This window comes from Morchella importuna (genome assembly GCF_003444635.1).
Source record: "Morchella importuna strain M04M26 chromosome Unknown Morimp01GS020, whole genome shotgun sequence".
Lineage (NCBI taxonomy): Eukaryota > Fungi > Ascomycota > Pezizomycetes > Pezizales > Morchellaceae > Morchella > Morchella importuna.
The window spans coordinates 441,091-464,262 of NW_025763417.1; the positions used below are offsets into that span (position 1 = coordinate 441,091).

The window sequence follows — 23,172 nt, forward strand, 5'->3', positions numbered from 1 at the left end:
ATAAGTAAAACTTGTTTTGGAAACATTTTTGAAGTGCGAGTGATCCGCCGTGACTCATGTTGTCCTGGACCATCAACGCTTCTCTTGCCTCCAGACAGGGCAAAACACATCAACAAAAATACCATCCCATGTGCTACCCGGGGTTATGTAGGCTTCCTACGGATGGAAGCATAAAGCATATGCATAAACAATCTTCTTGATCGATCAGAGACACACCGTATCCAAGGTTTAGCTTTGCATGAATATTGCGTGTGTTTGTAACTATGCACCGAGCCGCTGATACAGCATGAATGCTCTCTAATCTAAAATGGGACGACATCTGTATAACGACTTACTCGCATTGATGGGGAGTCAGAGGGGAGGGTTCTTTTTTAATGCCCCCATAATCTCACAGCCTCTTTGGATAAACTTTGAGGCAGTTTTGCGCGCGCACTTTCAAAGTGTTTGGCATAGAGCTATACCGGTCCTAAGAAGGCCTCACTTACGGGAGGAGTAGAGGCTGCTTTATTGAATGGCCAATGATTTGGTCTCGAGGTTCTTGTTCTGGTCTGGGATGGAGTCGGGGTCTAGCTAGGGAGATCCCTCTCCGCGAACAAATGGGCACCTCAACCTCCAGATCCTGGATAGTTCTGATATCTGACCTGACTGCTGAGTTTTAGTCAATGATAAAGCTTCGAGTGTACATACCAGATACCCTAAGTAAGCATCGTTAGCCAATATCATTACCACCACAATACCTGACACCCCCATGCTCTGGCCTCGCCGAGATTTCCAGCGCTTACAAAACCAACAGCGGTCACTAGTCCAAGATTCCCAACGGATCCGAACAAAGCAAAGAACAAAGCAAAGAAAAGGACTCGGACTCCATATCGGTATTATCCCTGGACGAGGGACGAGATCACCACCACCTGTGATCTGTCCTCAACAGCATTACCCGGTGCCCTAAACCGAAGTTCCCCCCGATCCACACACTGGATGTTTCAAAAAGTTTTACAGAATATACTATCATTTGTTTACTCTATTAATTGGGGAGATAAGATATCTGGGGGGGGTATGGGCTGTAGTATCTATTAATACGATTACTACTTTACTTCCCTGCGCCATATTGCATGCGCCTTTTAACTGTGAGGTACAGTGGCGGTGCATGATGTACCTAGGTATGCTCTACATAGGCGTTAGTGCGCAGAGCAGGTGGATAAAAACGGTACCAAACTGCCTGTGTAGCTATCTCGATTTGCCCTGGTTTCAACCGTCACCCACGGCGCCAGAAGGTCATCTGAACGGAAGCGAGAAATAAGCAAATTGTCACTGGTCCATCTCTACGTCATACCCCCTACGACCCCCATTATTCTATCATTCCTCGTCAATTTTACCCCACTACTGTGGTAGCCTTTGCAGCTCTCATGTACCCCGCCTTGTTTGATCGATCCCGGCTATGTTTATGGACCTCATTAAGGAAGCTCTTGAACTAGGGACAAAATAGTTTCTTTCAAACATTATTAATTTGGAAGAATATGGCCATTAAATGGCCCTTTTAACGGCAGAGTAAAAGCAACTAAAATACTAGTACACAAAAACAAAGCAAATGCATTCACAACCTCGCTGTAAGCATGGAAAGATATAGCTAAACAGTTAGGTCTGAAAGAAAAAACGCCTGTTTGAGTTATAGGTATGTTTGCTTTTTTTCCTACGCAACTATTTAACCTTCGGACAAACCCCATCTACTGATGAGCATCTTTACCGGACAGTCTCCTTCTCCTAAATGTACCAAAAAGTGGTGGAGAGGAACAGGCCGGAGACGCAAGGCTTAAAATCCGTGGATCTAGATAAAAGATTAGATAAATGCTGATGATAGCGATAGCATGAAAAAAAGAAACTTACTTTAATGTTTTCCTTGGCCAAAGCGTATTTGCCCATCTTGTCTTTATCCTTGTCGGTGAGAAAATCCATCACCTTAGTACGGTGATCTCCCTGGAGCTGAATCACCTCCCCCATGTCTTTATCCTGAATGATGGTGCCATTGCAGGCTGAGACAATTGTGCAACGTCAGCGCTCATATTCGTTATCGTGATCGAGATCGATAAGGCAGGGAGGGTAAGGTAAGGGGTAAGGGTGACACAAAAAGTGCTTAATGAGGGATTTCCCCTATCGGGATCGGGGTACAACGCAGAGGGAGATGTGGGACCAACCGTATTCCTTCTTGAAAGCCTTGAGAAGAGCTTTCGGGCTGTAATCCTTAGATAACCCCTGGACAGTCGTCAACGTCTTACGACCGTTGCGCTCTGTAGAGAAAAGGCCAGGTCAGCACATACTCAAGATGAATGATGCGATGTCTCAGGGGATGGATATCATTGAATAACTTACGTTGGATACGAATATGGACGTAATTCTTTGGCTGGGTATCACCAACGTCGTCGGCGAAAGGATCTATAAAAAAAATACCGTAAGTAAAAGGTCATAGTAATCTAACGACCGTGTTCATCAGACTCCCTTCAGCTGCAAGACCTTCTCCCTAATCTAGAAGCACACAGCAGGGAGCTAGGTTCCCGTCTGTAGTGCTGATAGGGGAGAAGATCCGCTGCGAAGAGTGATGAAGGAGTCATAGTGGCGATAATGATTGAAGACCTACCATTAACCTTGAGATTTTCGATGGACATAAACAAACTGCGAGGGGGTGTTGTATGCGGAAGTGTTGGAGATATTCCTTAGGCGGAGAAGGCGATGATAGTCTGGAACGGAGTTGCTAGTGTGTGAAGCTGGGTCGGTGATCTTGGGGAAAGAAGAAGAGGTTTGAGGTGGACGAGGGGTTAGGAGATTTAAATACTAGCGAGGGCAACGGAAGGACTAAGACCAAGGTAAGGTAAATGGATGGGTTGGCTGTGCCAGTGTGACTGAGAGACGAACCGCGGGATTACTTGGCGTTCTGTTGTGGTTGGCGGTGGCTGTGACTAATTTGTGTCCCAGACTCTTTGCTCTTCCTCAAGAATCTTTGACCGTGTTGGTATTTCCATGTAGAATGCTACACAACAATCTGTGTGGTAGTCTCACTTGAGCATTTATTGTTACTCGATATTATATTTGCCACACAAGAAAAAAAACTGGCTCTTCGAAGTGCCGCAGCAGGGCAGCTCATCGCTGCATCCCACCCAGAGCTTTCGCTGGTACCAGTAGAACCACACTCGCGAGTCTGATTTCCCTCACCTCACTACCACTCGGTAGGGCTGACCCGACCCGGCTGAGTGATGGGGGGCAGTAGGCCGAATTATTACGCAGCTAATCGATCAAAAAAGGCTTGAAACAACCCAAAAAATCGGTCCGAACAGAAAGAAAGGAAACTAGTCATCCTCGTAATGGATATCACGGTACTGCGGTATGTAGTTTATTTCACAGCACATGAAGATATCACATTCTTTTTTTGATAAACATCAGCCCGCGCTTGCACTTATCCCATGCAAAACTCTCCCTCTATCTTTCGAGTATGTACGCATTAAAAAAACAGTTTTCGACCTTTTTATCCACCAAGCGAAATCTAGTGAGCTACAGGCTTCGCGTTCCTGTTGCGAGGGTCGTTCTTGAACTCCTCAGCTATAAAAGTCCGCCGAGTTAGCAAAAAAAAAAAAACCAACAATAGAGCAGGGTAATCCGGATGTATGCGATGATAGCCAGAAGGACAACGATAGGCTATGAACATATCTGCCCCCGCACAAGGCAGGGAGAGCCACAAACAGGAAAAAACGAGGGTCTGTATAGGAATTGTGGAAAGGGAACATACTGTTTGCGACAAGGTTGGCGAAGCTGTTGATTCCGTAGAAGATGACACCGCCTATTCACAACCCTCCCGTCAGTTACCGGACTCCATCAATCAAACAGTTCCCATCCCATTAATCCAAAAATAACAATCCCATCCCATCATGTATCCCTCGGGTTCCGAGGAGTAAACGTACCGGCAACGAAGAAGGGCCACATCGGCTGAGCTATAATTCCGTACAACGTGGGGTTAGCGCAAGCCCTTCTATCAGCATCTCACGAACAAGGCCGAGTGTACTAACCGACGGGAGTGGGCCATTTTCGGCCAAAGAGCTTGGTCATGAGAGACATTGTTCGTGAGGTGTTTGGTGGGGTAATTGAGTTGAGGGGTGGTTTTTCGACGTATCGCGGGTGATGGGGATGTGGTGAAGTTGTTCCGACTTTTGCGAAACAGACGTTGAAACTCGGGTTGGGGTTCGGATTTCCGGGTGGGCAAAAATTACGAAATGAACAAAATGTCTCACAAATGAAAATTAGCAATTAAATCAGTTCAATCTAGTCTAAATAAGGGCTTTCAGGGGTAGCATTATCTGTGATTTATGGCACTCTTTACATCTTCCGCATTATGCTGCCAAGCGAGCTGTCCGGGTGATGAGGTGTGAGGCTCTTGTTCAACCCCAAGCACGATATAAACAAGTCTATCGATATCAACGACCTCTACCGCGCTAGCTATCCAAAAATAATGTCCAACCCACCACTAAACGGCACTATTGCCTCCCTCCAAGGTTGCGTCGCCTCTCTTCAAAACTCCCAACGTCTTCTCGACTCCTCAATTTCAATCCTCGACTCTGGCGTCCGCGACTTCCCACGGATGAAGAAAGTCCTCCAATGCACAAGAGTCAGTTCCCACCTCTCGCAACAAGCTCATACATATATACTGACTGACCGTACTAGCACTTCGAACTAATCTCTGAGCCCACTCTATACGCCGCGCAAACTGCGCTTGCCTCCGAAATCGGCCCCGAGGTAGAGCACCTCCTCCGCCGCGTTGAGCAGCATCTAGCCAAGATGGAGCGCCGCGAGAAGGCACTGATATCAAAGTCAGAGCTGCAGGAGGGGCGACTCCAACAGAAGCCGCATGTGAGTAGGGGCGCAGTTGGGAGGCCGGGGAGCAGAGCGGGGAATAATGCCAATGCGGAGAGATTGAAAATGTTGAAGAGTAAGAAGGAGCGGCTGGCGCATACCATCGAGAGGTTAGAGTTACAAGCGGGGCACAAGGTATGGATTGTCCGTGTACAGGTGTTAGTATGGAGATGAGCTAATAAAGATGTGGGTGTGTAGGAGAGACAGATGAGGATGACAATGAATTATGGTCGTGGGTGATGCAGGCATCAATCGATAATAGTAACATATGCATAGCAAGCGGGTACATGTTATAGGTTTTAACGGAGTCACGGTTAGGGGTTTTGTCTTTTTAATAAGCTGACGAAATTATGAAATGAACGGGGCGAATAAAGGCTCATGATAATGGAACGTGTGTTTGTGCTCTAGTCCTACATAAATCAAAGCTCGAAACAAAACGTGTATCACGAAACAACATGTGCTACTCACGAGATCAGTCCAGTTGTTCCCTTAAATGAGTTGAGCTTATTTCCCATGCCGGACTCAAACATTTACCCAGCACTGCCATGTGTTAGGTTGCGCAATTCCACAGCATGTTTTTCGTATGTTGGTATCCTCCGGTATCCGTTTAATCTCTGGTTTTGATTACACTTGAAGTATAGTATTACAGTGGTATTTTAAAGGTTGTCGTCGCTCTAGGCATGTAGGACAAATCCTGCTCCATCATGAGCCATCACTCGCACTCACTCGCCCCCTAACCCATCTTCGAACAAAACAGATCTTTCACCACCTTATAAACGTTCCCCATCACGAGCCCATCCAATCCTTCCCTATCTCATCCTATCACTATCCCTGACTCTATAGTCACTGCAATCCTCACCCCATCCATTCCTTTCCGTCCCTTCACTCATCCCTTCGATCCCTCCCGTCCCATCGCTCCCACGCTCCCTCCCTTCCGTCCACATAAAATGTCATGCGACCACTCCCACGCTCATGCTCACGCTCACAAGAACACGAATCCACAGCCATAGTGTAAAGAAATTTCATATTCGCCCTAAGTATGAGATGACCCCCCCCCCCCCCAATCCACTCCCCCGTCCGATCCCAACCCAATCCCGTTTCCATCCGCTTACATAAAGATAAAGAGAAAAGAAGATAAAAAAGAAAAAAAAAAACGAAAACTAAACTCCAGCCGTCAGATAGATCGAGTGCCCGGTGAATTATAATATTTATAGCAATTGTGAGTCAGAAAGAAGCCGGACAAAGGAGGTTGAAAAGGAAGACCTAGAAACAGGCACCAAGAACAGTCCACGGATTCAAAAGAATAAAAATAAAACAACCAATGCAAAAACACCAACAAATCAAACAGAGTAAGCAGAGTGGTGAGGGTGAGGGCTCTCCTCTAGAGAAAGAAACATAAGACATAAAGAAATGGAGGTCGTACTATATGTATGAACAGTTATTTATGCAGGGGCATGAGAAGAGAAATGGGGGGGGAAGAAACGTCGGTAAAATCAATCCACCTCGTCCAAGATGCAGAAGTAAAGTGAGAAAAAAAAAGACTAACAATCTATCCATTTTAGAAAGGACGAAAGTAAAAAAAAAAGTAAGAAACCCCACTCATGAACCCATCCATCCCATAAGACAAAAAAAAGGTCAAAATAAAAACAAAAAAAGACATCTTCCCATATTTCATGTAGATATGATATGTCAGAACTCCAGACGTCGCCTACCAAGCACCGGGAACTGCATGTTTCTCCTGGTCAAATCGTGGTGTCGGCAACGGGGTCTCAAATGTCTCGTCGTCTTGAGGAAGAGGACTATTGATCGCGGCTGTGATAGTATCTCTCCTCGTGTCCCGATCCTCATCAATGTCATCTACTGAGTCACTGAACCTGTCTGAGGACTGGATGCTGCTAGTATCATCGGCCTCAGAGCTCTCGTAGCGTCGCACTTGTGGCGTAACGATAACAGAGGCACAGGAAGCCTCCGTTCTATCGGAGTCCTGGCTAGTCCGCGAGGGAGCACTGTCGTATGGAACTGATAGCATGACCTTATCTTCGGTCACACTCGGCATTCTATCATGCTTTGCAAAATGCGAAGCATCTCTGCTACTCCGCTTCTTTGGAACATCAAGCTTGACCTGGCCATCCTGAGCATCTGACATTGGTGACTCGCCTCTCCGTGAGCGCTCCTGCTCTTCGGAGTTTCTGGCCGAGTCCCGGTTGTGAATGAATGCCGGAATTACACCACCGCCGATACGGCTCCAGAACATACGTTCCCGTAGTTTGACAGATTCATCCCAGGCGTGCTTCTCATCTCCCTCGCTTTCGCATTTCCACAGACCCTCCTTGAGAGTTCTCAGGAAGGCCAGAAAATCGCATACAGCGCGGGTCCGGACAACGCAATATCCACAAAGTGGGTATCGCTGTGCGTTCGGCGCTTCTGACGTTCGCATCCTGTGGGTTCGGGCATGCTCCTCACCTGGTCGTACCTCCCCGCATAGGGTGCACGAAAATGTGTTTAGAATACTTGTTGATGGAATTGGATCAATCACAAGGTTTCCATCTGTGATCGCACTCAACACGTTTCGTCTTGCGAGCCATGATAGGCCGGGGGCATTGTCGAGTCTAAGTGTCGGTTCGATGTCTTCCACAAGTACCCGCTTATAGAACTTTGTTTCCTTCAAACCGAGCCCAGTCTGTTGCTGTCCCTGAGCGCCGTTGCTGTTTGTGGGAGCATTACTCGAAGGGCTCGATGGGCGGCTGTCGGCGTCTTTGTCTTTGTTCTTTGAACCGAATAAACCACCGGTCAACCCTGTTGGAGAACCACTTGGAGATGAGCTGTAGCCCGGGATCCCCATGCCCATGACCTGGATTGAGGAGAACGAACCGCTGGAAAGTCGGGGCATTGGTGATGTCTTGGGGACCACCTTCGGAGCATGCATAACTTCGCAGAAGTCTTGATATGCTCCAGTATCGTAACGCAAAACTGGATGGAGTAGGCCGGAGAGCGATGTGGGAGGACACGGGGTCATCTCTTCAGGTGTCATGTTATTGGGTGACAAGTGCAGAGACTCGAACATGCGGGCGAAGGATTCTTTGCTTGCACGATTATTCAATGCAGGCGTCGAAGGCGTTCCCGTGGACATGTCGATTTCCGACTCTTCCCGGTCCGCAGTCATTTGTTGCATTACCAACTTCAGCTCTGCGAGCTGCTCCTGATGCGAGGCCAGTAACATCTCTGTATCGGCCAATTGAGCGCGGAGCTGCTCGTTCTTCTTGTCCATTGCATCCCGTTCCTTTCGTGCTGCCGAGACCATCTAATTCACCCCATAATGTCAATATTATACACATCAACCCTCAATTGGAGTCAATGCCGAGGCATAGGCATATGTACCTTATTAGCCTCGTCAAACAAAGCCGTCGTCAAAGTCTCCAATTCCTGTTCGATGTTGCGCTTATCCTTTTCTGCCTTACCGCGCTGTGTCCGCTCCTCCTTTAACCGATTCATGAGTTGCGCCGCTTCGGCATCCACATCCTTCTTCTCCACCAACAATCCCTTTGACATCATTTCCTCATGTTTCTTAGCCACCGCTTCCAACTGCCTTATCTTCGCTTTCGACAACTCCAGTTCATGTTTCGTCGTCGCCAGCGAGTCGTCCAGCTGCGTCTGGTGATTGATCGCACTAATCAACTTGTTGCTCAACGCCGCCACCTCTTTGTTCAAATTCTGGTCCCCATTGGTGCTGTCGCCAGTCTGCTGCTGCTGCTCCTCAGCCGTCGTCGTCGTCGTCGAAGAATTCCTCAACGCGCTCTCGCTGGCCGTCTTGAACAGGCCTGGGCGATCGGTCGTCATGGTTGAGAATCCGGGGGGTGAGTTGATGCTCGAAGGCGAGATTGGCGTCTTTTGTACAGTATTTATGGCGCGCAGTTTCGGCTTCGACGGAGGGCCAGATGAGAATGGGCCATGCCCCTTGTTGGCATGGACGAGATATAAGTATCTGTGGGTGTGCAAAAAAAATAGTAAATTTTAAGGTTAGCGGCTAGCTCGATAGCGACGACAAAGCGGGCGACAGAAAATTTTCATCGTTTTATTATTATTCGTGGATGGAGGTGTGTGTGGTTTATGTACTACTAGAAGGGGAGAGAGAAAAAAAAAACGTACTCAGCCAGCTTGCTGGTTGTGAGGGGATCGGCGGGCGGAGAAAGGTGTGACCGAGAGGATTGGGAGTTGTGAAGAAAAGGTGTCGCTTCCGGTGCAGGAAACGAGAGCGAGCGAGCGATTGGCGGAGGATGACGACGACTAGAGTAGGAAACTTGTTACGTCTTCAGTCGACGGGGGAGGAAACAAGTGCGGAAACAAGTTAAAAAGGGTAAAGAAGGTAAAGTGAAGTAGTAGTGCGACCGACTGCAAAGAAGAGAAGTAATAGTTGTGAAAAAAAGATTAAGAAGAAGAATGAGTAGAAGAATAAGAAGAAGGAGAAGAAGAAGGAAGGGAAAGACTGGGTGCGAAGAGAGAAGAGAGAGAGAGCGTGTGATTTCAAGTTGCAAGAGAGAGCAAACGAGCAAGCGTGTGCGTCTATGTGGGTATGCGGAAGTAAGAGAGAGAGAGAGAGAGTGATCAGAGATCAGATCAGAGGTATTTTAGTTAGTAAGGTAAGGAAGAGGTCAAGCAGAGTAAAGTAAAGTAGGCAAAAAGTAGTGTCGCTCTCCCTCGAATCGAAAGAATCCCTGGAGCGAGGAAACGAGCCGAACGAATGACTGGCAGCGGGAGCGGAGCTGACGGACTACCGACGAACAACTGACAGCCCAAATTGCGAGTTTTATGACGCTGTATCTGTACCCGGGGGAGGGGGGGGGGGTCTCTACTCCAGCTCAGTACTTTACGTCTCTGGTACGGCATTCGCTACTCCAACATACATAATGCCATGCTATGTGGATCTGCTAAACCAGACTACATGTACCTGCTTTGGCTTGCCTACATGTAGAGTACTTAGAGTACCTTTTTCAACCATCGAGGTTGTAGGTACATGTAGGTACATAAGTATGTCGTAGGCAATAGTACTGACTCGATAATAACTACCTCACAGGCCCCAGATTTGACATTACTCTCCTCTCAGTGGTGATGTAGCACTTTCAAACAGTAGCGCATGTGCTTTGGTATTCCTACTCTAATCCTATCCTGATGCGTCCGTCTCTCTCTCTCTCCTTATCCACACAAAAAAAGAAACGAAACTGCCCCCCCCGAAAAAGCAAAGCACCACCCGCCAAAAAAAAAAAGAGAGATCCAACAGAAAATCCTCCTCACCTCACCGCCAAATCAAGGAACCATGTCTAAGGTACGTACCTAGAAGTACCAGCAAAGCAAGAACAAGTAAAAAAAAATCGATCCTCCTGACGTCTCTCCGTCTCCGTCTCCGTCTCCGGACCCAACCCCAGAAAGAAACCTGTAGAGAGATATATTTAACCCCATAAGCGAACACCCCCCAAAGAACAGGAAAAAAAAAAAAAAAAGATCGAAAAATCAAGATCGCAAACCTCACTTTAGGCTGCAAACAGAGGGTTCCCAGACCCGACAGTTTAGACAGATACCTAGAAGTACAACCTAGACGGAAGACAGCCCGTGCCTCCAGATCATTTCCAATGTGCCGCCGCCGCAGGGGAGTGGTACTCTAAGGAGCATATGAGTGAGGCTGCGCAGCAGCAGGAAGGAATTCAACATGCAGAGTACCTGACCCTAGCCGTAAGAGTAGCGCCCGTATTGTAGGTACTCTAGAGTACATGTAGCCTACGGATGATTCGGGGAGGGGAGGGGCGGCTCCCCCTCCCTGTAAAGCAGAGAAGTTGGGCGCTAAGCCTATTTTCGCGGGGGGACATGGAGGGGCAGGTGCGAAACGAGATCAGAAACGAGTGTGAGGAGCCGCCGGGACGCCGCGGAGCATCAACGAACGAACGAACGAACAACGAGCATCTCTATACTCCTCCTACCTGCCTCCTATTCACTACCCCACTACCCTCCCCCTCCCCCTACTACTACTACTTCCACGACGCCCACGAATCCCACGATCCCTAAGATTAAACACGAAACATGGACGACGACGGTTAGTAATCCCCCAACCCCAACCGCAACCCCCAAATGCAAAAGAACGAGAGGGGGAGGGAGGGAAGGAGGGGGTTCGAGCATAGCATAGCATAGCATAGCAGAGCAGAGCAGAGCACTGCCACCCCCAGAACCCATGCCCCATCCCCATGCCAGATCTCCATGGTTCGTGATCGCATCATGTGAAACCCCCCTACTAACTGACGCCGGCCGGAACCAGACCTCCAAAAGATCCGCCAGGCGCGCATGCAAGAGCTGCAGCAGCAGCAGGCCTCCAGCGGCGGCGGCGGCGGCGGCGGCAGTAACGGTGGAGGCGACAAACAGTACGCACCTTCCCCCCCCTTACCTTCCTCACATCCCCAACCTACCTAACAACCAACTAACCACCAACACCAACCACCCACCACAGACAACAAGAGGCCGAAGCGCGCAAATCCATCATCAACCAGATCCTCACGCCCGAAGCCGTGGACCGCCTCAACCGCATCGCGATGGTGAAGGAGGAGCGCGCGCGCGACCTCGAGAACCGCTTCATCATGATGGCGCGCAGCAACGAGCTGCGGCAGCGCGTCACCGAGGACGACCTCATCGCCATCATCAACATGATGGACAAGCAGAAGGCCGAGGAGGGCAAGGTGGTGTTTTCGCGGAGGAAGGGCGGCTTTGATGATGATGAGGACGACTGGTAAACGTGGGGAAGCTGTGGTTGGCTGGGGGGGTTGTGGGAGGAATGATATCTACTATTACTACTACTGCTGCTGCTGCTGTTGGTGCTGCTGCTGCTGTTGGTGCTGCTGCTGTTGTTACGGGCTGCTGGATGAGGTTTGGGTATGATCTATTGGCTAGCTGTGAGTGGATGTCAGTGACTCTGATATCGACAGCTGCCTCGTCGAGATTCGAGTAGCGTACTAGTGTAGTAGTAGCTGAGGTCAAGTACTAGCGCACTCTCAATAATACTCAGAGATTAGAGTATGTACCAGTGTCTCTGATATTGACATCTACATCTACTGGCTGGCTAAACCCCAACCCACTAGCATCCTTCCCAATAGTAGAGTAACATGCATTGCATTTACTACCTGAATTGGATTACTACACAGCAATCCCAATACCGCCCCATTTGCTGGCTGAAATCGGATCGGGGTGCTGATGCATTTACATGATTGGGAAATGATCACTCCGCAAGAACACAGACAGCTCCGGTAATGATGTTTATTGCATCAAGCGTCACCTACAAACCAACCCTAAAAAAAAAAAACTCGTTCCAATCATTGACCCCCCAACCCACACCCAACCCACACCTCTCTACCCCACCACCCCCGCTCCCCCCTCCGCCGCCTTCCTCCTCTCCGCCTCCTTCCTCAGCCTCCTCTCCTCCCTCCTCACACTCCTCAAATCCGGCGGCTTCTCAATCCCAATCCTCTCCCTCAGCGCCACCACACTCGTCAACAGCTCCTCCTCCCAATAGATATTGATGACCTCCCTCGCCAGCAACCCGTTCCTGACGGCCCAGGGGAAATACGTGTTGAGGATGCGCGCCTGCTCGCTGCGCTTGAGCCGCACGAATGCAAACATGCTGAGCCCCGTCATGGGGATGAGCGTGTTGAAGAACTCGAATGCCTTCAGCGCGATCTCGCCTTCGACGATGATGGGCAGGCCCGTGAGCGCGTGGTAGAAGTCGTGGGATTCGCGGTAGCGCTGCATGATGTAGGCGCATTCGGGGTCGTCGATGTAGCGGACCTGCGGGGGGAGGGAGGGGGGTTAGTGTGTGGGGATTGTGGGTATGGGCCCTGGGTTTTGGGGGACGGTGGGATGATAGTAGATAGTAGGGGTGGTAAGACAGTAGAGACAGTAGAAGTAAAGTAGTACTGGAGATAGTCGTAGTACAAATAGTAGAATACCCCACAGCCAGCCAGCCCGTACTCCCAGTTCCCAATTCCCAATTCCCAAACCGCCCCAGAAACAGTCTCACCAGTACCAATACAATAGCACCAATAGTACAAACCCAAACCACACAAACCGCACAAACCCATTACACCCAGAGTACACCCGCAAACCAAAAAAACAAAACCAAAAATCAACGTACCTGCGACCTCGTATCCGGCGACACCCCCTCCTTATCCAACCACGCCGCATACTCCCTCCCACCGTCCCGTCCGGCAGCGCCCTCAGCATCTCCATACTCATCGTCTTGGACGTGATCCTCGGGCGGTCCCTCAGTATCCTCCTCCCCGTGGGATCCGCCAGCATCGCATCGCGCAGCCGGTATATAAAGTACGGCGTCGCCGTGGCCTCGCCCAGCGCTGCAATCAGGTCTAGCTTTCTCCCCGGTTATTAATCTAATTGGCCACAGTGGGGGGAGAGAGGGAGAGAGGGAGAGTAATACCACCCCGCCGCGGATTGAGCAGGGATCCGACGGCGCTGCCGACGGCGAGGAGGGCGCGCTCGGGGGTGGTGAGCGGGATGTGGCCGGGGTAGTTTGGCGGTGGGCGTGCGGTGGGCGGGAAGATGGAGGCGGAGGAGAGGAGGGTGCGGGCGCCGACGAGCTGCGCGGCTCGCTTGAGCGGGTTGAGGGAGGATAGCATCTATCTGGGTTTCTTTTGCGAAAGTGCTGGATGGGTGAGGATAAAGGTGAGACTGCGGGGGGAGTGGGTTATTTTACAGTAGATAGCTAGAGAGATAGAGATAGAGATGGTGAGAGATGGTGAGAGATGGTGAGAGATGGTGAGAGACAGAGAGAGACAGAGAGAGACAGAGACAGAGAGATGAGGTGAGGGTGGAGTGAGAATTCAACTGAGGGGAAATGATCTGATTCACCTCGCGGCGTCTCATACGAGAGGTTTCTGTTTCTGTTTCTATTTCTGTTTCTGGGATTAGCCGGGCGCTGCAGACAGTAGAACCTGTCACCGTTCACCATCACTATCTATCACTCTCACGATACCAATCACTCTCACAGCTTCACCCAAACACCGTCATGTAGCCATGGCCACAACAATCTACCCCCCAATCTCCCCCGCCGAGCTCCTCCAGCAGGAGGACCTCTCCGCCGTACGTCCCCCGCTCTCCATCCTCTACCCCAAATCCACACCGCTAACCACCCCTCTAGTCCAACGAACTAACCTGGCTCCTCACCACCCTCCCCGACACCCTCCACTCCCTCCGCCACGGCCTGCACAGCTGCCGCACCCTCCTCTCCCCACACACAACCTCCACCCTCGCCCTCACCTCCCCGCGCAGCGAGGCCCTCAAAGGCTTCGTCACCCGCGCCGGCCCCACAATCACAAAGGGCGACATCACCGCCAAGCTCCACGGCCTCCCACCCAAACACAAGCTGACCCTCGCGCGCGACCTACACATCGAGCAGCTCACCGACGTCAAGAACCACGTCCGCGAGTGCCTGGCCCTCCTCGGCCCCGAGGGCGCCGAGGCGGCATGGCTCGGCCGCGGCCGCGACGGCGCGGCGGGCGCGCTGCGCAAGATGCGCGTGTTGAGGGGCGGCATTGCGGCTGCGCGGGCGGCGCTGAAGGGGGCGAGGCCTGCCGCGCTGTTTCCGTGCCGCGCGGTGGATCCGAGGGTTCGTAGCTAGCTGGCTGGCTGGCTGGCACCCCCTACCCACACACATACACACACGCAGAGAGGCTAACGAGAGGGATGGATAGATATTCGACCCCCCGCTACCGCCGCTGCTGGCGTTCGATCTATACATCACCGAAGCGGCGCTAACCGCGGAGCTGCGCACGCTGGAGCCAGTTGCTGTGGGCAGCGTCGACGGCGGTAGTGCCCCAGGGGGCGGGTTTGGGTTTGGGCAGCGGTTTGCGGCGGCGGTGGGGCTGCGCGGGGGCGTGGGGATGGGGATGGGGGGAGGGGGAGGGGAGGCGGAGGGCGCAGAGGTGTTTGTGTATCGCGGCGCGAGCGTGCGCGTGAGGGAGCGGATCAAGGTCGAGAGCCAGGACCCGAATCTGATGGCGGTGTGGGCGAAGCTAGGGGGGCTGGAGCATGCGCTGGTGGGCGCGATTAAGAGTTTGGAGATGGTGGCGGGGGCGGCGGGTGTGGTGGTGGTGTAGAGACATGTAGGGTTAATCGGATGCGGTTTGGGGGGATGGTAGGTGAGACTGATGGAGATGTAGTGTAGTGAGTGCTTCGGCGTGGATGTACTGCAAGGCGGAACATGTTTCTGCCTATCCATCCCCCGGCATTGGACAAGAGCGTCTTAAACACTGCAGTGTAGCTGTCGTTGGAGAAAAAGTTCCAAACCACAAATATAGAATCATATCATGGCACATGCACGACGGAGGAAAAATCGATACCGGCGCCGCGCAGGACTGGTCGATCATGTATTATCACTCGGTGTTTCTTTTTTTTTGCTTGTTTCTCTGCAATGATTGCTTGTTTCTGGGAATGATGTACTTCAATTGTGACAACGGTACTCCAATTGTGATAACGGGACGGAAACAGGAACGGTAACGGGAATGGAATTGCATGGGGGAGGCGGGTTATGAACTGTGGGGGCTATTAAGGATAGGTACATGTATGTGGCTACGGTGAATTGGCCTATCTGGGTACATAACGACATGTAGTAGTTGACAGTATCTACTGAGTGGTTAATTGGTAGTTGAAATATTTGTCTGGGAAATTCTACATTCATGCAAATAACAGCACCCCTACCGGGGCAAAACACAAAACGCTTGTCAAGAATCCCCCACTAGCTATTCTTTGTCCCAGCCTTGCAATTGAACTAAAGTAAACCAATGCACTACCAACCACCACACTCAACCCGCCGGTCCTCTCACCACCGCCCAAGTCCGGATTGCGCTCTCAATAGAGCCGAGTCTTTACCCCCCGTCCACCCACCGCACCCCATATCCAACCTCACAACCCAAGGGCCACTGTAGACGTACGGTACGCACACTCTCACACCCCGAGAAAAACAGTACTTTGTATTCCCCAAAGCCAAGCTCCTAAAAATATACACATCCCCCCTCTCCCTCTCCCTCTCCCCCACCACCACCCCCTGTACCCGGGACCCTACTCCCTCCTCTCCGCCTCCCTCCTCCTCGCCATCAACACTATCGGCGCCGCGCGCGCCTTCATGAATGCCTCCATCGCAATCTCCGAGGTGGTCTCTGTGCGGATTGCGGTTCCGATCGACATGAAGAACCTAGCCATACCCATCAACACCCGTCCATTCACCCATCACCCATCCGAAGTAGAAGAAAGGAAGGAGGAGGAGAGAGGAGTAGAGAGGCAAACCCGAAAGTAGCAGCAGACCCAAGCATGTACTGCCCCAGACTACGAATGAACCCGTTTGGTCCGGCGCCGTTCTTGATGAGTGCATAGCCACCTGTTCACCATCCATCACCGTTTGTCAGCTACCTTGAACCCAAAACCTAAAGCCACAAACAGGACTGGGAGAGTGGGAGTGGGAGAGGGGGATGTATACCGAAGAGGAAACCGATACAGAGGCCGACGCCTACGGTGTGTTAGTAGTGTTTCTGTCGATGGATGATCAGGGTGTAGAGTAGAGGTAGAGGCCGAGGGGAGGGGGGAGGAGGAGTACTGGTGCCCATCATAGCTCCCATCTTCACTATTTGTTGTACAGTTTCGTCAGCTCCATACTCTTCATCATCTCCGTCTCTTTAATTCCCTCTCTCTCAATACGTGAGGCCAGAGATTTAAAAAAAAACCACCACAGAGCTTGTAACAGTAGCAGTACCGAGGGAGAGAGAGAGAGAGAGAGACGTACTTTTATCGAAGGTTGACGGCCCGCGGCCGCCGTGGCCTTGGGGAACTGCGTTGATTGGGACCGGCATCTTCTATATGTCGTTATTTGCTGAGGGGTTGTCAAGGTGAAAAAAATTGATGTTTTGGAAAGAATTGAACAGGATTCAATAAAGAAGACTGCTGTTGCGCACGGTTGCTACAATTTTTTTTGAAGAAAGCTCTTCCCGTAAATATTTCTGCGGGGAGGAAAATCAGATGCCGACGTCAACCTGATGCCAAGGCTATCACGTGAATGTGGGGTGCGCCGAGCTTCTTGGGTGGGGTGCATGGGGGAAAGGGGGGGGGGGGGGGTAATCATCGGTTTGACATGTTTATTGGGAACTTGATCGTTGGCAGGTTGGATTCTGGATCAAAATCTGTTTTTGCATAAAGATACATCTAAATACATGCTGGACGAGTATAAGGAAATGAAATAAAAGAAACCCCTCCCCCCCAAAAAAAATCGTTATTAGACTACCATTCCAAATCCTCCATATTCACATCCGCGAGGGTTGCTAGATGGGGTTCGATCTCTTCTCGTTCATACGCGAGAAGGGATGTTTGTCGGACCCTGGAATAGTATATTGGGCAGTCTTGGGATTTGCAGGCAATCTCTGAGCCCCATGGCCGCCCGGTGCAGGACCAGCATATTTTCTCAAGGTCATTCTTCCACTTCTCTGCCCGGGTGAGTTTTGTCTGCAGCTTAAACACAGCGACGTCACGTTCGTTGTAACAATACTGACATATATCTATGAAGTGAAATGTTAGTTGACGAAGGGTCTTCTTTGGGAGGAGGAGACATTACGGTATCTAGTCTCTGCCTTTTCTTCGCACACGGCACAGACATGCGTAGATTTCGTCATAAAGGACTCCATTGTCCTTGCCGACCTTTGTTCGGCTCCATGCTTTGGTTTGAGTGTTCTTAGTAGTCGTTGCACTTTTGGCATCTTCCTGTACCATGACGCTACGTCTGCTCCTACAAGGTTGAAAATGCGTGCCAAGGGTGGGATGAGGGTCTTGGTGATGTAGTACTCTGAATCCAAACACAGGATGTCACTGTTGTGTAGTAGTACTTCTACTTCAACAGACTTGTCAATGAGCCTAGCATTCGGGCCACCTGCAACAACTACAAATCTACTGAAACGTCAGTCATGCCAGCGTAAGGATGGTATAAGTTGGACTAACGGATATCGTTCCCCATATTGCGGTTGGTTCCGAGGATCTTTGGACATCCTTTCTAACGCAAGCCTGACCGCAGGCGGGGGAGCGATGCCCTCGCTATGATATATCAGTAATTGAAATACTCGTACTTCATGATGGGAAACTCACGCATAATTGCCCAGCTTTACTTCCTTTGCAATTGTAAAGTCTTGGATGGATATATCCCCCTTCATGATCTTTATCCATTGGCGGGTCACATAGGACTTGACCTGCGACAGATCAGAGGAGCGGAACAGGATCCTTTTTTAATATAAGCAAAGTATAGAGTTAGATGTGGAGATATATATACTTACTTCAAAGACTTCTCTACCATTTTTTGCACTGCTGGATTGCCATCTCGTCTTACAGTCTCTATACCCTTTGCATCGAATTCTGGTTCTTGCTGGTCCCGATGTTCGTACTTGAATCCAACGTAACGTTTCTTCGCCAGAAGCACACAAGGATGATAGACCTTTTCAAACTTGAGTTTAATCGGCTCTGGGTTCATGGCTGTAACTTTAGCTGCTATCTCCTCACCAATATCGAAAGCCTGTGCCTTTGTTTTCCCCTTGAGGTGTATGAACAAACTATCAGTATCGCCGTAGACTACCTCAGCGCCCCATGTCATGTTGTTATTGATCATATCAATAGCTTTCTCCAACGTTTCTCTTCCACTCTGCACGATGCTATCTGCAATTTCGGCACATGGCATACGGCCTGAGAATGAAGCAGACGTATAACCATAGGTTACGTTGGCAATGAGCTTCAAGGCCAATTGTCGATTATTCAAAAGTTTATATAACTGTTTGTCATCTTTATACCGCTTCATTCCGTTTTTGACCATGACTCTTGTATCCAGGATCTCGGCCAACATCTTTGCGAGTAAGGACTTTCGAATATTTGGTTTGATGAACATCATGCCATTTGGAGAAACTATTGACTGTGATATCAGCATGTGTTAGGAGAGAAGGGGAAAAAAAAAGGCTTACGTACTGTTGATGTGGTCTTTGCATAGCTCTAAAAGTCTTGGGGTCCGTTTGTAAACTTGAAAGCCCATTTTGTCTTGCCCGTTCCATGAATCAACCCTTCCAACAAATGTGGAATAGCAGTGGTTATACGCAATCATGATTGATGGATACAAAGACTGAAAGTCTAGGACAACAACTGGGCTTGTGTAAAAGTTCGAGCTTGGCTCCATCACAAGTGGTAGGCACTCTAGAGCGTTCTGGCTCCCAACTTGAAGCTTACTTGGCGAAACAAGCAGGAAGTTTTCGGGCTTTGCAATTCTAAACATCAAAGACTCGACTTTAAACTGGGAACCGCGGGAAAAAACCGAGTTGAAATCGACGCCTAATATTCGTGCCTGCTCGCTGCGCATTATTAGAGCCACTTTCTAAGAGATTCAACCTAAGCTCGGTCTCACCTAGTACGTGAAATAAGTTCCTGTTGGTCTATAATCTCTAGATTCAATTGCACTCTTTCTATGTAATAGTCCAAAACTGTAGCCAAAGATCCTGGATCACCATTCTGATACCACTTGGTCAAGGTGCCGTATCCATAATGGGGAATTCTACATCCTGGATTAGAGACAGTGAATGGAGTATTGATACGTGGAGATACTCACCGTTTATGCAGCAGGTGGAAAACGACATTTTCCATCGTATACCCTAGAAGGTTTAGTTCTCCACGCATAGCTCGCCATATGTTAATTAAATGTCTCCCGGGAATTTTTATCGCTGCGCCAGTGTTAAATCCCCAGGGGTCTAATTCTTTACCAAACCTGCCTTGGCTCAATTGTCGCACTCTCGATAGATCATCGCAAAGATCCATGCCTTTATACTTGCGTTAGTCTATTCATTCGTGTGAATAATGTGCTAAGAGGCTGGCTCACCCCAAACTTTTTGAGCACGTTCAATCAGGTATCCCCATGAACTAGAATGGACTTCGTAGCCGGTGAGAATATCTGGATCCAAGGCGCGTACAAGATCTACGAGCTCGATTACAATATCGAGTTCCGTATACTCAACTTTGATTTCTACATGAGAGTGACGCCGAAAAGCCTTTTTTGTCTTTTCTTTATCATTCTCATCCATGGCTAGAATTCCCACGTAGTATCTTTGTTTGTGAGTCGATGCTTATAAAAAAAAAAGAGAAAACAGTTCAGATTTCTATCCTTACCCATCTTTGATACCATTACTCTCAAAGCCATCATGGGACTGTAAGCACCAGAAGATACTAGCTATTGGATCTTTTTCTGGATCTGGTACAAGATTTCCTCGTGTATTGACTATCAAATATCAGCAAATAGCGACTGTATATATAGTTTCATTTCATAATATACCATGGACCTCTAGACTCATGATGCTTAGAGGTTGCAATTCATTATTTATACACTTGGATTTCTCGTTCTGAGACAATTTGAACCCATGCTTGTTCTTTTGGGTTGGACCTTCGATCTGCACAACCAAGTTAGAACTATTCCTAGAGACAGATATGAAGTTATTGACCTGAGAAGAATGCCCTGGCTCTTCAGAGCGTTCTCGCCGAACGAAGGATAAATCCTGAACTGTCTTTTTCTCTTCTAGCCACTTTATAGCTTCTGATCTTGTAGGGGGACGGGCAGAAATCTCCCAGCATCGGAAATTAGGAGAAATTTGATTGAATGACTCATTGAGTAGTTTTGAATTATTATGTTCCGTTTCATTATACCTAGGCACATTTGAAATCTTTCTACTGTTAAATTTATGTGTGACCCCGCCGTAGTCAAAGCCAGCTTCTGGTATATCCTTCTCATCTGAAAAGTATGGTTCCTGATACTCGACCTGAGGCATCCCAAAGTCCTCGATAGGAACGAGCTCAGATGTACGGGGAGGTCGGAAATTACGGACATGCCAATTACCCTCTGGGTTCGGAAGCGTGATGTTTTTGGGCATTTCTATAACAATGACTATTAAATGTATTTTGGCCACATATTATTATGATTAGTAGGACACTTACTTTTTTCACCATTTATTGTGATAGAAACTGCTGTACTCGAGATGATGCTTGGCGCCTGGGGAGAAGCCATTTCTTGTACAAGGATAAGTTCTGCAGTATTTGCGGTCACACCCCGAGAATTTATGCTGTTCTGAGAAGGCCTCTCTTGCGAAAGGGGAAGAGTTATAACTCTTGTCATTGAAGAATCCAAGGGCAGTTGTAATGGCGAGCGGTTTAGTACATCGTTCATACATAAATCCTCTATAATTCCTGTGGCCTCGACCTTACTCGATGCTGAGTTTATCGATAACTGTGATAATGACTGGTTACCAGGTGATATGCTAATGGATTTTCCTATTTCCTCAATTTTGCTTAGTTTGGATGCCCTCTTCTCTGAGACCGGAGTATCTGGTTGATGTTTTCGCTTCGTTGGTACAGGGTGCGAGCCTGGCGTTAGCACTATCATTGAACCGTCTTCTAATTGGCGAAATTCATCTTTAATTTGTAGTTGAAGGAGCATGGGGTCTCCTAAATAATCGGCCTGGGGAGAAATGCTACCGTGACCTTCTTGTGATGGGGTGTGAGAATCACTACCATTTGGCCACAAGATTCGTCTTGTTATGCTTTCTTCGAGGTCTGAGTACTCATCTGACTGTGATGACGAATCGTTCTCAAGCTCATTTACTTTATCCTTTCCTTGCCGTTGTTCCTCTTCTTTTTGTCCCTCTAAATTCCCCCCCTCTTCCTCCTCTTCTTCCCCATTTTTGTTAAACATCTCTTCATCAGCATCGACTAATTCCATATCACCATCGCTATCAGAAAATTCGACGTTATTTATATCTCCAATAAGGTCAACATCAACATCCGCTCTTGAGTCTTCATCCTCATCCGGGTGCAAATCTTTACGTTCCATGTCCTGAAAGACGAAAAAGTCTTCCACACTTTGCAAGGCGGTTTGTACAAAAGGGTCAGGCTCTTCACGCGGTACAAAATCTTCAAAGCTTGGTGTCCAACCATCTCCTCTCAGTCTTTCCGCTTCGATTATTGCATTTACCTTCTCCCATTTTTCATCTTCGTCCCCCCAGGGTTCATTTATCTCCCTCTTACCGGTTGATGCTACGAATCCTTCCATATTGAGTTGGTCTCCAGAGCTTCTTCGACTATTTTCGTCTTTCCACAATTCTGCAAGACTGTGGAGGAGTTTAAGGTCTTGTGGGATAGGATTCGTGCGTTCAACGAAATCATGGTGGAGCATGCGTTGGGAAACAAGTTTCCGGTTCATGATGTCTTGGACATGTATATCCACCTCCAGCGAGCAGTAAGATTGTCTAGGGAACTCATGCTCTGGTAACATCCAGTGCGCTGGGATCGATTCAGTATGCCACCGGTGTCCCTCCTCAATATCATCGACATCTGGAACACCATGCCTGAATCTAACATTTTTGCAATCCACAAAACCACATCCATAGAGGTTGAAGTCGATCATAAATTGTAGCAGGTATTGTATGTGAGCTTCATACGGCTGAAATACCTTTTGAAGTATGGCCCCACTGAGAAGAATCTGGGAAAGTCTGGTCATGTCCCGAGAATTAAGTAAGTAAATCTTAGCGTAGTATCTCCATCCTACATAGAAACCGTAGAAGGGAGTTCCTTTGACAAGGGATATATTAGCAACGTATGGTTTTGGGATCGGTTTATTCTGGAATTCGTCGCCCTTGCGGGCATTAAGAGCCTTATCGAGGCTCTTACGGAGAGCTCGTAACCATCGATTCCCTGATATAAAATATTTAGCCTAAATCTATACAGCGGAGATGATATCTCTCACTATTGACGGGATCCAGCCCGATCTCTTCTGTTGGGTATTCTATGTAGATGTATGGGAACGCTCCATGAACATGTGCACAGACTTTCTGTCCTGTCTCTGTACGTCCAAATATTCGGATGATAGGGATCTTTGGTGGGTATTTTGAACCTTTCGGTGGAGGGAAAGGAGGGTCAAAGGACGTTGGTTCGATCTGGTAATGGTCGATATTGTTTAGGCGAATACGAAAGGCGGCATCGCTGGAATCCTGCATCGTTTCAGATATCCGCTTTGTAAGTGCACTGGAACCGGTTTAGAAGAACAAATATGGACTCTCATTGTCTTCGATGACATGAACGACACGTCGGGGGCGGTTGGCGGGCGTCGTTGGGCAGGAGACGCGTTCTGTACAGGGATCTAAAGTGGTGTCACGTGTTCCGAGTATCCCGCACGGGGTTCAGAATGGT

The 23,172-nt window shown here is 49.0% G+C and overlaps 8 protein-coding genes across 8 annotated transcripts; 3 read left to right on the forward strand and 5 right to left on the reverse strand.

The window, feature by feature from the left end:
* Positions 1–1,807: 1,807 nt before the first annotated feature.
* On the reverse strand, positions 1,808–2,657 carry LAJ45_06728 (uncharacterized protein; the record flags this gene model as incomplete). The annotated part of the gene is made up of 5 exons (XM_046116290.1): positions 1,808–1,822; positions 1,882–2,027; positions 2,190–2,282; positions 2,365–2,427; positions 2,630–2,657. The coding sequence occupies 5 exons, from the start codon at positions 2,655–2,657 to the stop codon at positions 1,808–1,810; spliced, it is 345 nt and encodes a 114-aa protein (XP_045970493.1).
* A 1,832-nt stretch (positions 2,658–4,489) lies between these two features.
* LAJ45_06729 (uncharacterized protein) lies at positions 4,490–5,130 on the forward strand (the record flags this gene model as incomplete). Its single annotated transcript, XM_046116291.1, has 3 exons — positions 4,490–4,645; positions 4,702–5,025; positions 5,089–5,130. The coding sequence occupies 3 exons, from the start codon at positions 4,490–4,492 to the stop codon at positions 5,128–5,130; spliced, it is 522 nt and encodes a 173-aa protein (XP_045970494.1).
* Positions 5,131–6,598: 1,468 nt separating this feature from the next.
* LAJ45_06730 (uncharacterized protein) lies at positions 6,599–10,842 on the reverse strand (the record flags this gene model as incomplete). Its single annotated transcript, XM_046116292.1, has 8 exons — positions 6,599–7,686; positions 7,762–8,191; positions 8,269–8,872; positions 9,037–9,174; positions 10,215–10,318; positions 10,415–10,543; positions 10,603–10,608; positions 10,834–10,842. The coding sequence occupies 8 exons, from the start codon at positions 10,840–10,842 to the stop codon at positions 6,599–6,601; spliced, it is 2,508 nt and encodes an 835-aa protein (XP_045970495.1).
* A 117-nt stretch (positions 10,843–10,959) lies between these two features.
* Positions 10,960–11,660, forward strand: LAJ45_06731 (uncharacterized protein; the record flags this gene model as incomplete). Its single annotated transcript, XM_046116293.1, has 3 exons — positions 10,960–10,972; positions 11,192–11,294; positions 11,381–11,660. 3 exons carry the CDS (start codon positions 10,960–10,962, stop codon positions 11,658–11,660), a joined length of 396 nt encoding a protein of 131 aa, XP_045970496.1.
* A 613-nt stretch (positions 11,661–12,273) lies between these two features.
* On the reverse strand, positions 12,274–13,553 carry LAJ45_06732 (uncharacterized protein; the record flags this gene model as incomplete). The annotated part of the gene is made up of 4 exons (XM_046116294.1): positions 12,274–12,708; positions 13,055–13,109; positions 13,166–13,283; positions 13,355–13,553. 4 exons carry the CDS (start codon positions 13,551–13,553, stop codon positions 12,274–12,276), a joined length of 807 nt encoding a protein of 268 aa, XP_045970497.1.
* A 397-nt stretch (positions 13,554–13,950) lies between these two features.
* Positions 13,951–15,032, forward strand: LAJ45_06733 (uncharacterized protein; the record flags this gene model as incomplete). Its single annotated transcript, XM_046116295.1, has 3 exons — positions 13,951–14,016; positions 14,075–14,542; positions 14,628–15,032. 3 exons carry the CDS (start codon positions 13,951–13,953, stop codon positions 15,030–15,032), a joined length of 939 nt encoding a protein of 312 aa, XP_045970498.1.
* Positions 15,033–15,993: 961 nt separating this feature from the next.
* LAJ45_06734 (uncharacterized protein) lies at positions 15,994–16,778 on the reverse strand (the record flags this gene model as incomplete). The annotated part of the gene is made up of 5 exons (XM_046116296.1): positions 15,994–16,126; positions 16,219–16,309; positions 16,409–16,438; positions 16,526–16,552; positions 16,712–16,778. The coding sequence occupies 5 exons, from the start codon at positions 16,776–16,778 to the stop codon at positions 15,994–15,996; spliced, it is 348 nt and encodes a 115-aa protein (XP_045970499.1).
* A 424-nt stretch (positions 16,779–17,202) lies between these two features.
* On the reverse strand, positions 17,203–22,979 carry LAJ45_06735 (uncharacterized protein; the record flags this gene model as incomplete). Its single annotated transcript, XM_046116297.1, has 14 exons — positions 17,203–17,477; positions 17,534–17,862; positions 17,914–18,006; positions 18,058–18,189; positions 18,243–18,861; positions 18,922–19,298; positions 19,352–19,498; positions 19,553–19,760; positions 19,820–20,043; positions 20,107–20,215; positions 20,270–20,384; positions 20,436–20,863; positions 20,926–22,677; positions 22,730–22,979. The coding sequence occupies 14 exons, from the start codon at positions 22,977–22,979 to the stop codon at positions 17,203–17,205; spliced, it is 5,058 nt and encodes a 1,685-aa protein (XP_045970500.1).
* Between the last annotated feature and the right edge of the window lie 193 nt (positions 22,980–23,172).